This window comes from Rissa tridactyla, chromosome 13 (assembly GCF_028500815.1).
Source record: "Rissa tridactyla isolate bRisTri1 chromosome 13, bRisTri1.patW.cur.20221130, whole genome shotgun sequence".
Taxonomy (NCBI): domain Eukaryota; kingdom Metazoa; phylum Chordata; class Aves; order Charadriiformes; family Laridae; genus Rissa; species Rissa tridactyla.
This window is the reverse complement of record NC_071478.1, coordinates 4,480,572-4,496,828: the sequence shown is the minus strand read 5'-3', so window position 1 is coordinate 4,496,828 and position 16,257 is coordinate 4,480,572. Positions and strand designations below refer to the sequence as shown.

At 38.1% G+C, this 16,257-nt stretch overlaps 1 protein-coding gene across 16 annotated transcripts in view; it reads right to left on the bottom strand.

Annotated features, from left to right (window-relative positions):
- Nucleotides 1-16,257, bottom strand: part of ATXN2 (ataxin 2) — a 52,456-nt gene that overhangs the window by 29,255 nt on the left and 6,944 nt on the right. For 8 of the 16 annotated variants that reach the window (XM_054219692.1, XM_054219686.1, XM_054219691.1 and 5 more), the window contains exons 2-10: nt 16,013-16,049; nt 14,279-14,338; nt 13,479-13,550; nt 13,093-13,243; nt 7,180-7,194; nt 4,944-5,068; nt 3,634-3,725; nt 710-907; nt 10-188 (exon numbers count right to left, since the gene is read on the bottom strand). In XM_054219692.1, coding sequence (XP_054075667.1) covers nt 10-188; nt 710-907; nt 3,634-3,725; nt 4,944-5,068; nt 7,180-7,194; nt 13,093-13,243; nt 13,479-13,550; nt 14,279-14,338; nt 16,013-16,049 — 929 coding nt within the window. Of the gene's footprint in view, nt 1-9; nt 189-709; nt 908-3,633; nt 3,726-4,943; nt 5,069-7,179; nt 7,195-13,092; nt 13,244-13,478; nt 13,551-14,278; nt 14,339-16,012; nt 16,050-16,257 lie in introns of those variants that run through there. The other 8 variants (XM_054219694.1, XM_054219681.1, XM_054219683.1 and 5 more) reach the window with 2 other exon arrangements.

The following is a 16,257-nucleotide window of genomic DNA, read 5'->3' as shown; positions in this document are numbered from 1 at the left end:
GATACTTACCTCCGTTAACTACTCTTTGATCTGCTCCAGAGTTAGGACTGAATTCTGAAGTGTGGGATCCAGACCTTGAAATTGGTGGGCCCGATCCAGACTGGCCCATCCTTGGTGAGTTTTGTCTTCCACTTCCCCAGGACAGGACATCTCTATTCCTCTGTCCAGGTGGAATGTATTTATTTTCTCTGAAACACAGCAAATTTCTATCAGTGCTAAGACAGGACTGAAAGACAATGAAAAGTACCTGATCAAGTGCTCTGCCGATATTTTCTATCTTTCTCAAATCAAGCTAAAGGAAAACCCTAAATACTATCAGATGTTGACCTAACATTCACCTCATGAATTGGCTTTTGATACTGACCACACAGTCCACGTTCTATGAGCCCACAGACACTGAATGATTTAGTACTAATGCCTGAAATTCTCCGTGACATACTGAAACCACTGCCCTTTCCTGTAATTTGGTATGAATTCACCACAGTGACATATCAAAATGGGGAAGTCTGTTTCACTACAGAGATAATACAGGGCCAGGCGGAGGTGTACACGTTCACATGAGTGCCAAAAACAGCACATGATTGTTTACCCAAGGTTCCTAACCTAATGAGCCCTGCTGAAAAAGCACAGTTTCAATGAGTAAATTGCTACTGTACCAAAATATGCACATCATTTAAATAAAAATACTATTCACAGTATATGCAAGTACCTAGTGTTCACACCATGTCCTTCTCGTTCATTAGCATTTCTCTGAACAGCAGTATATTTTTCTTCTTCTGTTCTTTCATCATTTTCCAAGGCAACCCGAGCTTTGTATTGGGCACTTGATTCAATTTCCTCTGCTAATTGAGTTGCTCTGGCTTCCCGTTTTAAAAACTCTTCTGAATTATCTCTTTCTAATGGCACCCTAAAAGACAATGGAAAGGAAAAGAATCTCTGAAATGCATTCAAAAGCACAAAGGAGCTACAAAAATTACATAGTGTTAATTCTAACCAAGTCAGAGTAAAAAAACTTGCTTTTAAGTCAGCAGACTCACTGACTCGCTGTAAGTATGTCAGTATTCCTGAACTGGTTTGATATTATATGCAAATTTAGTGTAATTTACCTGCCTGGAGAGGTCAGGGTGCAGAGCTTTTCCATAGGACTTGCAAAATCCCCAGTCCCTAAAGCCATGCAAAGGCTCCAACTTTTAACACAGTTGAGTATATTCATAATAAAAAGCCTTAGTCTGTTGCTTAGATAGGAAGCTACCGTAAAAGACCAAGTTTGAATTTCTTTAGCTATTTACACATTCCGAACAGACAGAAGAGTCCCCAATCCTACTGAAATTAGAGAGTTACATGCTTAATTCTTTGATAATTCCAGCCGTAGAATTTCAGCTCTTGCTGTTATGAATAACTGCAGGAAAGGTGAATGCAGTACATGAGAGCACGGGATGAGAAACCCATGACTTATTTGCCATGTCCAAGGACCTCAAAACCATCCATTCCATGTATCTATATGAGGTAATAGCATATCACAAAAAGCATATGTAGCTCCCTTAGGAAAGCCACCAAGTAGGAATTCAATACATTAGCAATGAACTACTGAAAGAGATAACTAGAGATGGACATCGCACCTGGCACTTCCTTCTGTCCACCCACGTTTTTGGTTTTCACCTGTTCTAATTTTTGTTGAAGTACGGGTTTTATAAAACAACTTTGCGCTTTGTCTTTGATTCTGAGTTCCAAGAGTTGTTTCATCCAACCTTACTTCAGAATAAACTACATAAAAATACAGAACACAGTTGAAGCTGGACCACACTACGCTGGGCATTATATAATCACTACTGCACATATTTTCAATAATATAAAAATGAAGAACAAAGAAAGTGGGTGGAGATACAAGCCAAGCATGAAATAATATATGCAAGATTACTCAAGTGTTGGTCACAGAAGTAGGAAAACAAGTGGCTTTGCCAAATTCCAAGCCAGTGCTCAGCTACTGCATCACAAGTTTTTCCCCCCACATACATTTTTGGACAGCTGGAACATTTAGCGGGACATCTACCTTAACAATGGTAACTGTGAGGACACTAAATAAAAACCTTACCCTTCAGCGTAAAGCTTTGGCTCAAATAAGATACGCATACAAACCTCGCTCACCCCGTATTGAGCACACAGACAAGAGAGGAGAACACCCAACACATCCTAATTTATGTAAAGTGACTGAAAAAAATGAAGGGATGTATGCAGTAGGACTGATGGCAATCTAATTAAGCAAAAGAATGATTGTACATTTTCTAACAGGGAAAGGGCCCTTAAAGAAGAAACACAGGGCTGGGCAAGATGACATTGTTCAGAACCCTGTTGATGGGAGAAGCAGGTACAGCAGCTGATGAACATACTAATGCAGTACGCTGCTAGAACACAAACCTGTACCCTTGTGCAGTTTGACAAACGGTACCTGCTAACACTTAGCTCCAGGAAGAGAAAACAATCAACCAATAAATCCTTTACAATCCTTCAGCTGCAGATATAAGCAGTTAGCTACACTGCTGCTCGTCACATACTTGGAACATCAGGAAAAGAGTTTCCCAGTTTAGCAGACTGATACGCCAAGAAGCTGCTTGACTAGGAAACAAGGGAATTTGTCTCTGGCAATTTAAAGCCACCTTCATGTTTTTAATCTGTTTCCATTAATATCCATGAAGCAGAAAGATGGAAGACTAAAGTTCAAAAGTACAAAAAGCAGTGAACTATACGAAAGAACAGCTTCCCCAGGATTCAAATATAAGCCGATTAAACCACTTTGATTATCACCACGTTACAGGTCTATTTTAACAAAATAGTAAAAATAAGATCGTTGAACCAGAGACTTGTAGACAAGTGCTCCAATTCTACATAAAAATCAAAATATTCACTGCAATTCCTGGATGTTCAAAAATTAGTTTACACTTTGGGGGTTAAAAGAGTGGGAAAACATAAAAAACATTTCACAATGGCTGTTGAACATCTGCAATTAATTTGTTTTGCAGTTGCAGTTAACATTATAGCTGCAGACTACTGGGAACAGGTCCACACTGCCAAAATAGCCAGAGCAAGCTTTATACTACTTCTATCTTCAGGTTACTACTACACTGTAACTGAAACTTTAGTTTAGATCTGGAAAAGTCTGTTAAACAAGTTATCCACAGCACACAAGTCCCCCTCAAATATCCACCTTTCAACATTCCAGTAACAATCAGATCAATTGACTCAATAAAATTAGGGTTAGTCAAACTGTTGCGCTAGGTTAAACACAAACTACAGGTATAGCAGCCATGTAGAGACAGATTATAGTTTCACAATTTGGTATTTTCCACCTTATTCATAAAAGATTTTCTAAGAAATAAGCATTATTGCATGCCTAAATTCAGAAAATATTGCAATGGGAATGAACTGTGCCCATTTAAGGGAATATATAACGGTTACTACATCTAACTATTCACAGAACGCTGGCAAGATTTCTTAAGCACTATTCATTCATTGCTTTTTCAGTTATTCGATTCCACAACTTTAGAAAGCATGTAAAATTATCTTCAGAATATAAAGTTTGTCAAGCCAGGGAGAACATTAAATACAAATCTAGTAACAAAATATTTTGGAACTTACGTATAAGAAGATAAACTGCTGTCATAAGTTGATACTACACCATAATTTTCTTCATTGTAACGAAACATGTCATTGGGATCCCATCCATTAGACTAGAAGAAAATGATGCTTGTTTTTCAAAATGACACTGGAAACACATTCCCTTAAAATTAAGGGCTGATGGCAGAAGTTAAACCTCTTGCCCTTTTTCCTGGGCCTATGAATTCACTGTCCAGATTATAATAAAGTTACTAAAGCCACAATTTATTTCAGGGAACTTTGTTCGTCAGATGCACAGATTTTTACCTTCAAAAGCCAGTTTGTTGTGTGGTGGTGGTGTTTTGAGTACCATGCCCACCCTGTACTAGAAGATTACTGGCTAGCAAGAAATAAAATACATGAATGCCTTTTCCAGAAAGTGCAAATTGACACTTCTGAACATTTTAAGTGTCCCTCGCTGTGGCAAGTGCTGAACCTTTCCAAATGCACTAATGCAATTATCTGAGACACACACACCACAGGCAGAAGACCCCTGTTGATCTGCACAACTTCCCCACTTTAGTGAAATTGCTATTACAGCACTCAAGCACAACGATAAATGTTTTGAATGTTCTATAAAAGCACTGACAGTATTAAGTATTCTAATAATCTCAGCTGTACAATACGTACACTAAAATTGACAGGATAACTGTTCTACCTAAAGTTAATACGCTCCACAGTAACATGACTAGATTCTCCTCTAATCAGTAATATTATCTTCTTTCTTTAACATACTGCAGTCTGAATACCTTGCTAAAAAGAATTCATGGTTGAGTAAAAGCTGACTTGCTATGATATATCAGGAAATGTCATTTAAGGCCATGTTCCTCATCTAACGATTCATAACCATGTAACTGTGCTTATTAAGTCATGGGTCAGACTTCCATTAATTTCCTTCATCTTAGCTCAGAGACAGTTAGCTAAGCACAATTTCGCCATAATTTCCAAATGCAATGATAGTCAGACAGGAATGCTCTGATTAAACGTAAATCACTTCAGAGTATTGCTGAATTTGGAGTCCGTGAGTCAAACAAGTCCCTTACCACAGCAGCTGCCATTTGTCAACATTTGCCAAAAGCGGCATTTCAAATCCAGCTATTCTTATTCAAATTGTAAAAAAAGTACTGTGGCAGCTGCTAGCAAAGGCTGAACATATATCCATACAATGTAGCCCAGCAATTTTAGTCAAACGTTCATTACTAGCTTAAAATTAAGGAATCGTTGCAAGGCATGTCCAGAGAAATCGCTTATTTTCTATAGACTGCCACAGATGATAAAAAAGCGTTACTTACAACATCTGTCTCTAATGCCTCAAGCTCCTCAGTAGCGGTGGTCTCTCCTCCATCCCATGGTTCAAGATCCTTCTCCTTGTGTTCACCATTTACTTTAGCACTGATGGCTGAATCAGTAAAAGCATCTACAAGGGAGTGGGGAGGGATGGGGGTGAAATCAATTTGGTTAAGCACAGAAGACATTGTACACGCTAGTTTACCTGAGGAACAACCCAATACAGCTGAATCGCAGGCACGTTAAATATCATTCACCTTCTCTTGTAGTTGCTGTATTCAACAGGACTGCGTTGGAAAGGTGCCTAGTTCATACTTAGGATAACTATGGAAGTACAGACTAACTTCTAATATACCAAAGAATAGCAGTAATTACTTTCAGTTATTTCAAAATATTTTACACAAACTACATGGATGTTTTTGAAAAACAAACAAATAAAAAACCCCAACTACCTGAGGATCCCCATTCCTCTAGTAAACCCCAGACTTGTATAATATGCTTTTCCAAACAGCCCAGGCAACTGCACGCTAACATATTATGCAAATATCAAAAAAGCATGAATGTAACCCAATCCCATTCCCTAAATAAATGGGCAGAATGAAAGTTTCCCTTCAAATACCCGAGTTTCTTCTCTTTCCACAACTCTTCAGCACACCAGCATGCACGCACACGCTTTTACTCCCTTTGTAGCGTAACTCAATTATCCGTTAGCTTGGTGCACCCGCTCACTGCGAGATGAACGGAGATGTCCTCTTTCCGGCAAGAGCTATTCAAGAAGCAGCTCACCCAAATCGCACAGCGAGATTCTGAAACTCTCTACCTCTTGTTCTCAACAACATATGAAAATAAATACACCATTAGGTGCATTAAGCAGTAAGGGTCTGCTATTTTTTATATAAATTATAAAAAAGTCTATAAAAAAAATAAAGATCATGAGCTTTTATTTTCACTTGTTCATGTTTCATTCAAACCAGACTCAAGAAGGAATAATACTAGAATGTTAAAATGCTGTTAAAAAAAAAATAATGTACAAAGCCATTCATCAAGGAAGCCAAGCTTTTACATTTGTAAGCAACTAAATCTCAGAGCTGCCTGCAAATTCTTACATTGCTTAAACAGAAGGAACTTTAAAAAAATAAAATAAGCTTGTTATAAGCTTATAAATAAATAAATAAGCCTAAAATAAAAAAGCCTTCAATCTAGAATTTCCTATTATCATTCTACTGATAAAATAAGGAGCAAACATTTCAGGCTTTAGAAAAGATGAGAGGAAACCACCAGGCAGTGCCAGATATGGAAGAATGTGGCTTAAATTAACTTTTGGCAAGATCTGAAATCTTACTAAGAAAAATGAACTTTAAAGCCATCGTGAAAAGAATTCACAACGTATAAAGTTGGCCACTGATGTTACAGGTTTTAAACATTTTTTAAAGGAGACTGCTGACATTGCTTATTACTCGTGTTTTACCCAATTTCACAGTGAATTTTGCACATATATTGGTATGATCCATCCTGAAAGTTAACTGTGCATAGTCTGTCTAGTAATATGCAGCACTATCTCATGAAATGCTCGCTCAACTCATACACAAAGACCAAAGGAACTATGGGTAAGCAATTAAGCATTGTTAATAAGCTTATATGAAACAAAACATTATAGAAAATGTATGAAAAATAAGATCTTATTAGCTAAACATTCATTTCAAATACAAAAGAATCAGTAAAACAAGAAAAGAAAGCCAAATGAAAGAAAGACACCTAACCAGGCACACCGCTGTTAGGGCTCGTGTGAAATTGCAAAAACCTGCGTCAATCACCTTGCGAGATGTCACAGTCTGCCAAGCCAAGCTGTGACAATACCTACACAGCTGGAGGTTAACACTGGAAAGTGAGATTATATTTTAGCTCCTCACTAAATGCAATGCCTTTAGCAGGCACGTTCTGGGATTACTCGTAAATTCTCCTGAAACAGAGCCGTCGTTATCACGGTACTACCTACGTGCTGATGCAAAATTTCAATCGTTGCATTTTCAACTGTTCAGAATAGGTAAAAATCAAGGGTGAGAACAGAAGTCACCAACTAACTGCAAGATAGTCTAAATGATTCTGTGAAGTTACGCATGCATGTTTTATAGTGCCATAAATGTGCGAGCAAAGATATTAAGTTTCCGTTATATATTATGGTAACAAAAGCATTATGAAAGGCAAGATGCAGAGACAGAGAGTGACTGCCAAAAAAGTTACCTGTTTCTGAAGGAACTACAACAGATATGGAGAGAGAAAAAATTGGAAGACGTCAGATATAAATACAGGTGGATTTTTTCACATTATATGGCTGAATTCAGGCAAAGCTTTGAGTCGCTCTCACAGACATATTCAACCTGATTATACATCTCCCACCTCGCAAAGATCATTTTCATAGTAAAACTTCAGGAATGTTCCCACCCATTAACAGCCCAATGCATTTCCCCATTTCGCTTCACAAAAAAAACCCTCCAAATAGCCTGTAGATTTCTAAGGTATACCAACTGCAAAGAAAACGTCTCTGTTTCCCTTCACACAAACAGCTTTTAAGATATACTATAAAAACAGAAGATATATTTAAATTTCATCTGAAACTACATAGTAACACAGTTCTACCTCAATCCACAGTTAAGTAGTAACAAAACAGAACATTTAACAGCGAGGCAAGAGTAAAGCACTTGTATTTGGAAACTCTACATTTACCGTATCCAGACCCTGTAGCTCACACTGCCATAACCCAGACAGACCAGTGCTGCTTCTGTGCTTAACATCATTAATTCAGTGTTTCATGTCTGATCCTCTCAGATTTTACACCACATGCAAGCTGGAGGCTGCTTATGTCAGTTAGGAAACTGAAATTTGCCTCTACGCTACTTCATTGGAGAAGAGTTCCCTCTACTGCCAGTGAGATTAGATAAATATGAGTTAGGAGGACTGATAACAGCACCTGGTGGAGGTAATCTTCTGTGTTTCTATTAATTTCTATTAAATTACTTCAGACAAACTCCATACACTACTGGGCTATTTCGGATACCATGAATAAAATAACTCAGTTAAGACTCATCTACTCAACCCACTGATTTTCTTATTTAAAAAGCCACATAAACATTCAGCAGGGTTCTTTTAAAAATTATAATGATAAAGATGAACTGGGGGGAAGAAAAACAAGTCAAAACAAAATCTCCACTACCTAATGAAGGCTACAGATCTGAGTAAAGCGTGAACAGTTAATGCTAAGTTTCCCAGTAGGATCCAGTATACCATGGGGCACAGCAAGCTTCACTGCTCTTCCTTTCTCTCTCACTTTAGAATGAAAGTCACAAGTGAGACTGCAACATCAGTTTAACCTCTACAACTCAAAGAAAATCCACTTCGGAGAAATTCAAGTGATAAAGGCAGACTTCTAGTCAGACAATATGGTCTCATGAGCATCCAGGCAAAGTTTAAATGTAGCAGAAGGGTACCTCAAGGCACACATCGCTATTTTCCTGGAACAAACAGCTAGGCAGGCACGTGGCACACCAAGATTAAAAATGCGGCAAGTCAAACAAGACTTTACCAACATTAGCGAGCAAGAAAAGTGAGAACATTTGTAAAAAATAAATTCACCTAATTCCAAAAAAATACTGCTCTTAAGATTATTAGTAAAGTAGCAGCTAAAACATGAAGTGCTGCCATGAGTGCCGACTGGCAGTAATAACAGACAAGATACTGACTGCCCAGGCTCTGCCTCCCCCTTATCTGGTGCCTCATATCTCTGAGCTGTTGAATGAGCAATTCACATGACACCTTGACACAGCCAAATTTTTAATCAATTCCTTTTCTACGTGGTAAAACCCAAGTTAAAGATCAAATGAAAACTGGTCAAACAAAGAGCTTGAGCTGTAACACTCAATTAGCCCCCACTGCCTCTGTACCTGCTTAATGTGACATCTCCTAAGCAAGGAAGTTTAGACATCAAAGACCTTGCTTCTTGTTTTAAAGCCTGTTAACTGGAAAAAAAAAAATCCCAAGGACAATTCTATGCAACAGAAATTCACATTAAGTAAAGGCAAATTAAAAAAACACTCTGAGAAAAACTCAGTTTGGGCAAATTCTTCAAGTATGTGCTATTAAATGAGTTAAAGAAAAAAATGCCAGAATAGAGCAATTAAGAGACCAGGTTTAATTAATTTCAGTGTTTAACATGTTTGTTTTCGCAAACATATTTTGAGCTACTACTGGTGAAGAGCACAAATATGCAATTAAGTAAAACTCTGCAGTTCAAATGCTATTAAACCAATCGGCGTTACGTGCCAAAGGTGCCCGTGCTGCACACTGCGAGCTTTAATAAGGTTTAGCGTGGCCCAAAGTAAACTGAGGTTTCATCTTAAAGGTTTCAACAGTAAACTCTCATTTGTTTTGTAACTACTTACTACTGATTTGAAACATTAAAACCAGTTACAACCAGCTTTGCAGAGCCAACATTTCCTTCCTTTGTTCATAATATGCCTACTGCTATTCCCCTTGCAACACTTTCTCTGGAAGGATGCCACTTTCAGTGCTAATTCAAGGAAAAACTGAAATAGCCAATTCTCTTCTGCCTGTTTTTTCACTGGATTTTAGTATTTTTCTCAGAGTGCAGCAATGGTGCCAAAAACACAATAAAAACATCGTAGAAGCCTTTTACTTTAACAGTAGTTATGATGTTGAATTGTCTTGTCTTTAAAGAGAAGCCAAGAAGGCAATTCTGAAGCCTTACTCAAATTTGAATCATATGCAAACAGGGACTCTCCACTGATCAGTGCTTAGGACTAGAGGAAACACTGCTGGAAGCTTGTTCGGTAGAACACGGGAGAAATATACCCTGTTTCAATCATGCAGCGCAAGTAATCTGGCAACTAGGAGATCTAGGCACTTCACATGCTAATGTACAGCCAAGGATTTCAATATGCACATTCGAGTGGATTTTTAGCAGTCGATTCCCACTACCGCAGGCAGAAGACAGTGCCTGTCCCTCTTTAAATGCAGACCGAATAGTCTGAAAGGGGGATGATGGGTATAATACAATTTCACCTGAGCCTTCCAATGCATGTTTCATTCATCAGCCTGCCTGTAATGCAGAAAGCCCCAATTCCACAGTGAGAGACCCTCGGGTGACTCCTTTCCATTTGTTTTGAAGCCTAACAGGAATCTAGACGAGCACAAAGTCTATGCAGACTGACAGAGTTGCAAATAAGGGCCCAGGAAGTAGGGACAGATTGATTTATTAAACATAAACTGTTAGAACGTCCCTATCCATGCAGACATACTATTTTTTCTCCCAAGCCTTCCAATTTCTACAATCTGGGCAGGCAGCACGCTTTCTCCACTGGTGCGTTTAAAGGTGCCATGTCACACTTGGCACAAGCAAATCTAAGACCGCTGCTTCCAAATGGGGTGGTTTCACCCACCCTGAGCCCAGACGATCGTTACCTCCCCTGCACTCGCACCACTGACGTAGCTGCAGGACGAATTATCAGCTCACTGCTCCAAAGCTGCACAAGCCTGATAGCAATGGAAGATGCTTGGCAGGCTACTTCAGATGGTTCTTTCAGAGACAACTGTATTTTCCACTCCTCCCATTCTCTTTCTCCCCACCTGCTGCTCTTTTCCTGTACTCTTCCAGTCTCTCCTGTCTGACTTGGTCAGGCAGGCAGACAATGCAGCTAACACCTCTGCTATTCACGTCTGAGGGCAAGTCAGAAGACCAAGACCCACAGTCAGGAGCACCCTTTGTCCACACTCCTCCAGCTCAGCAGAGAAGCGAATGTCAGAATAAAAATCCGTAGAACTCCAGATACTTATTCTGAACCAGGAAATCAGGGTGCACTAAAATCTCCAAAAGAGTATCTTTTGCAGAAGTTATGTTTACTTCAAGGCCTCCTCAAGTCTAGTAATCTCCCAAGGGGTAGGAGAAACTATATACAGAGACCCCAACAAATCCTACTGCAGGTGAGCATCTCCTATGGCAAGAGTGCTTGGGAAGTGCCCTTTTGTTTGACTACATTTTTAAGGAAGTACGAGCAAGATGCCTTTCCAACCAAGTATGTCCAAATTACCTACGAACTTATCTGTGAAAGCCAAAACCCATTGATTTTAAATGCCAATTTAAATGGCAATATGGCAATTTTAAATGGCAATTTTTAAATGGCAATTTTAAATGGCAATTTTAAAATACTTGCTCCTGGGTAAGTGCAACACTGTCAAAATTCTCTGGGCACCAAACAGTAGGCATTCCCAGTACAAACACGGCAAGGAGCACAATCTCCTCACCTAGGAGTTTAGACTCAGTTTTTACTATGAATCACGCAGGTTTATGAGACTCGGAACGATGAAGATTAGGGTTTATTTATAAGAACAAAAGGCTGGCAGCTCCTGCATGCATGTTCATACACTTCCATTCTTTTGAATCCTTGCTTATTTAATTTCCCAAGAAGCAAAGGGCCCTTCATTCCTCTAATTTCCAGGTGTGATCAGAGACTGACTTAACACTTTCAAGTGTCATTTCAAGATATTACATTTTTGAGACAAAATGGAAAGCAGATTAATTTACCCACTACAAGTTATCAAATTTTGCAGCCTTCCAGTTTATCTTGCTCCAAGTCTCTACAGCTTTATTTCGGCTCTCCTCTCCAGCTACTTAAGAGATTTAGCTTCGAAGACATTCCACCTAATAAAGCGAACCGAGAGACTGTTCAACCTGAAGCAGTAATTTTCTTCTAGAAGACTTCCATTGAGTAATTATTCCTAGAAGTAGTAGTATATTCTTCATCCTGTCTGCTCAAAATCTTTAAAGATTGGGTAATGGAGGCCCCAGTTTGCATTTACATTGAAGTGACGTTCATAGCAGACCCATTATAAAACAATTCTCGTGTAATTTAAATTCAAAGTCCCAACCAGAACCTGGAACTTATCTGCATTTCAATGCTACATTCGCTCTGACATTATGCATCTTCTTCTGGGAAAAGCAAATTCCTTGAAACAACAAGCCTCTCATTCCTCAGCTTTAAATCAGGCAAGAACATATGCACGTACAAACACAAGGTGAAGAGAGAAAGAGCTCATTAAATGTCCACCAGCCCCTACGCATCTCTAAGTCACCGCTACATGGGAATAAAGCACGTGCGTTATAATAATCACAGCTCCCAGTGACTGTCATTGATCAACCTGGAAACGGTACACATATGCAATTTCGCTCTGTGGCACAGAAAGCTATGTATTCACTTTTATTCCTTAAATATCCTTAAAAATCCTTAAAAACTCCAGCAAGTCAGGAACCTAAGTATGAAAACCCTTGAGATTTGCCACCCAAAAAATACTAACAATAAAAAAAAAAAAATCTGCAGAGGAACTAGAGCTGTCTTGACTTATGAGCCTTTTAGGTTCCAGAAAAATAATTAGGGTCTTGAAGATTAGACATTAAAACGAAAAACTACGAAGACTGCCTGTAAAATAGTTTAATTCTGACAGTTTGAAGTCATGTCTTCAAGATTTTAAGACCACTTGCCTGACACCTAAGTTGTTCTGTATTTTGGAGAGCCTTACCTATAGATCTACAAGGAGTAAAGCAGAAATTAAAAACACAAATAGTGGATTTTCCTAAAGAATTTTTAGCTGTTTGCAGTACTATTTTTAGAGTATTTATATGAATGCATGTTTAGAGACAAGTTACTTAACTAAATATAGACTTCATATATATACCAACTCTGAACAATAACTTTTTTATAAAGCATGTGTGTATTCATAGCTTCTCATATAACATTTAATAGACTAATTTAGAAAGACAATTACAAAAAAAAAAAATCTCCCACAAAATTCTGTAAAATGTTTTATACCACCACTAAGGATTTGCTTTCCGGACACCTAGAACAGCCGTTCAAAGCGGTGCGCCCTCACAGAGGTTCTGCAATCCATTTTTTGATAAATTACTAATTTTGGGAGGTACTGAGCACCTGCTCTTTCCATTGACTTTAACAGGGTATTTGGATTCTCCATGCTCATTAAGAATTAACAGTCTAAATGTGAACTTCAGGTTTTGGATTCTAAAACATTTACTTTGAAAATCTTGACTTAACAATCTTAAGACATAGAAAACTTTAAAAACAAGTATACCTCTTCTCGCATAATTGGTATCCATATCCTTAAAATGCACCATAACAAAATCTGAAGACTTGAACAAGATACTCTCTAGTATGTCTTCGCGTTTTGGCCCCAAACTGGATTCTGCAGTTTTCCGATGAGCAGCATCAAGCACTAAATCACACTATTAGAGATATAAAAAGAATACGCTACCTTAATGCAGAATAAGCTACTCCATAACTTCACGTACTTACAAAAAACAGACATTTACAATAGTTTGCAAAAATGAATCTGCTTGTGTAAACCTAGACAGGAATAGTCAAAATAATTCATAATACATATCCAGATTTTAATCAAACATTGGTTATTCAGTATCAAGATATTTTAAAATAGAGAACAGCCAAAATGAAAAAAATTACCTTAGGACTGTAGGTTTTAAAAACTCCTTCATATATACCACCATTTTTCACCTGTACTTCACATTTGGATCCCTAAAATGCAAGAAAAATGAAAATACAGCTTTCTACCAGCCTGACAAATGACATTTGAGTGATTTTCTCAAAGATATATCTTTTACGTAAGTACAATGTGTCAAAATACAGCTCAGTTTTTAGTCAAATCTACTCATTGAGTATTTGCCCATTTATAAATACACCACTGTGTTCAGCAGATGCAAACAGCTGGGTGTGTACCAAAATTTGTTCTGAAGGGATTTAAAGATACTCACAGAAGCATATTTGGTACTCACAAGACTCTTGACCAGTTATGCATACAAACAAGTCCTTGTGCAAAAACAAAATCTGTGTATGTGTTGGTACAAATAAGGATGAAGGCTTATCCTGGACTCTAGCAGATGTGGGACGGTCTCTATTACTTCATTTTGGCATCTCAGGACTTCCCTTAAAATTTGGGGGAGAGAGGCTTCCATTCCCTGTACAAAGACTCATTTTATTTATCCATAACCTCTCTAAAGACAGAAAATTCAAAGTAAGACCAGTGTATGTAAGGAATTTGCCCTACCTCTGCAAATTGTATTTGAGCCTTTCCAAGCCGAAAATACAGAATGGCTAATACTGTGATTCTCTGAAGTCCAATCTTGGGCAAGATGCCTACCGTTAAAGTTTAATATTCACTCCATTATATTGCAATTAGTGGACTAGTTAACAATTCTATGTCACTATAGAAACTGTTTACCCTCCTTCCAAATACGAAGACTTACAACAACTGACGTAAGTATGTGAACCATTCTCATGTTTGCATAGATGCCATCAAAAGAAATCTGAAAAATAAAAAAGACACTGTCATGAATATAGGAGAAACGCTTCTAACAATTCAAAAAGTCAATGCTCCCAAAAATAACGCAGGCTTTCATCAGCACATACTAGTTCCTCGAAACACTGATCCAAAAACCTTACTCAGTCAACACACATAGAACTTAGGTCAGATGAGATTTCCAGAGGACCCTTAACCCCTTTTTCTGATCAGTTAAAAGATCGGAACTGCCTTTTAAACAAGACAAACATTACGGAGTGTCCCTAGTGTCACTCAGTAAGGACATTCTCTTGCTGGTTGGGTGAAGGTTGTATGCACAGACTCCTAACTGGAAAAGCTCTGCTAACACCCCTCTCTGGTTTAAGAACCATCAAGAGGATAAGGTACTCCAACTGCTGTAGAAGTAAAAAGGTGCTTTCAGGGCCTGCTGAACTACATCTTTTCATCTAACAGACCTGACTACGTGCATTAACAGAAGCTAAAGTCATCGAACCACAGAACGCCAGAGAGCTACAAAACCTGTCATAAAATTAGTCAAAAGTACTTCACTGCAGTATCAGAACCAAGATCCTATCGAGGAGAGCTGACCTAGTATCACCCAGGTTCCAGATAACACGCTCACATAAGCACACATGAAGTGGCACAGATGTCTGTGTTTTGTTGCAAAATCTGGTATTTCTCCTTGTCAACTTCACGCTTGTGAAACAATAGATGCTGAAACATGCAAGGACTTCACCATATTTTGAGCTTTTTAACTGACAACATATCTTTTAAACTGTCAGCTACTTAATTCACTTACTCCTGCATGTTAACCATGCTCCCTGGCCTAAAAAGGCACGTTTAAGGACGTTCCTATGCTCAACACTCAGTATGGAGGACGTAAAAACTAACATTTTTAGGATGATTAGTGTTTGCATATGACCTTTTTCACCACTCTTCCTCAAAGCTTCTTTATTTCTACTGAAGAGTCTCGGTATCTTCAACAAACATTTATATAAGTAAACTGTAGTCCTTTTAAACCTTCCTACTTCTGCCCCATTCCCCAAAATTAGTTATCCTTGAAAATCAGGCCAATAACAAATTAGCAAATATTTGATTAGTGCAGTTCAAAGATTCACTCTTTAAATTGAGACCCACGTTGTTAGCTTTGATAAAATTATGTTCTACAAGTCAATCCACACCTATACTACAACAATATATAGCCTCGATAATAACTAAAGCTGCACATTCAGGTTACTGATAACACTGGGTTAGCTATTTTATAGTAAAGCTAAACAAAATTGCTATTTTTATTTAATTGAATGCTGTCTTACTGTCATCTGTTTAAGGGAGAAGCCAATGTTAAGAGTCTTCAGATACGAACTAATTCAAAAGCATTGCGTTAAGTTAAATCTTATCTACAACTGTAATTGCAAGAAAATGCAGAAGATTTATATTAATTTAGTCAAAAGTTTAACTGACCCTTCCCCTCTTCACCCTCCCAGGAGACTTAAATGAATGTGAGATGCTACATCTTCAGAAAAGTATATCTCAGCCTAAAATATTCATCATGGTATCCAAAGGAAAAAATTGAGAGAATATTCCAGTATCTGCTATTCTTACATTGATACTTGAGTTCACTGTATGTAAATTGTTTCCTCGTATCTAGAAGTGGTACAATGACGAAAAAAAACATACTTACCGTAGGCTGAGGCGGTCCTTTGCCACTGCTGCGACCTCTGAAATTAAAGATATACATGGGATATGATTACAAGAATTGCTGAAACTGGTTAATTTCTTAACAAGTAGGAATTCAAAACCCCACCTTAATTTAGTGTCGAGAGTGGGATCAGACAACTACAGAACCCACAGCATTTACCCTCCAAACTACTGACCTTCAAGCAAGAAACATTGGTTAGTAGGCAAGAGAGTTACCTACAATACATT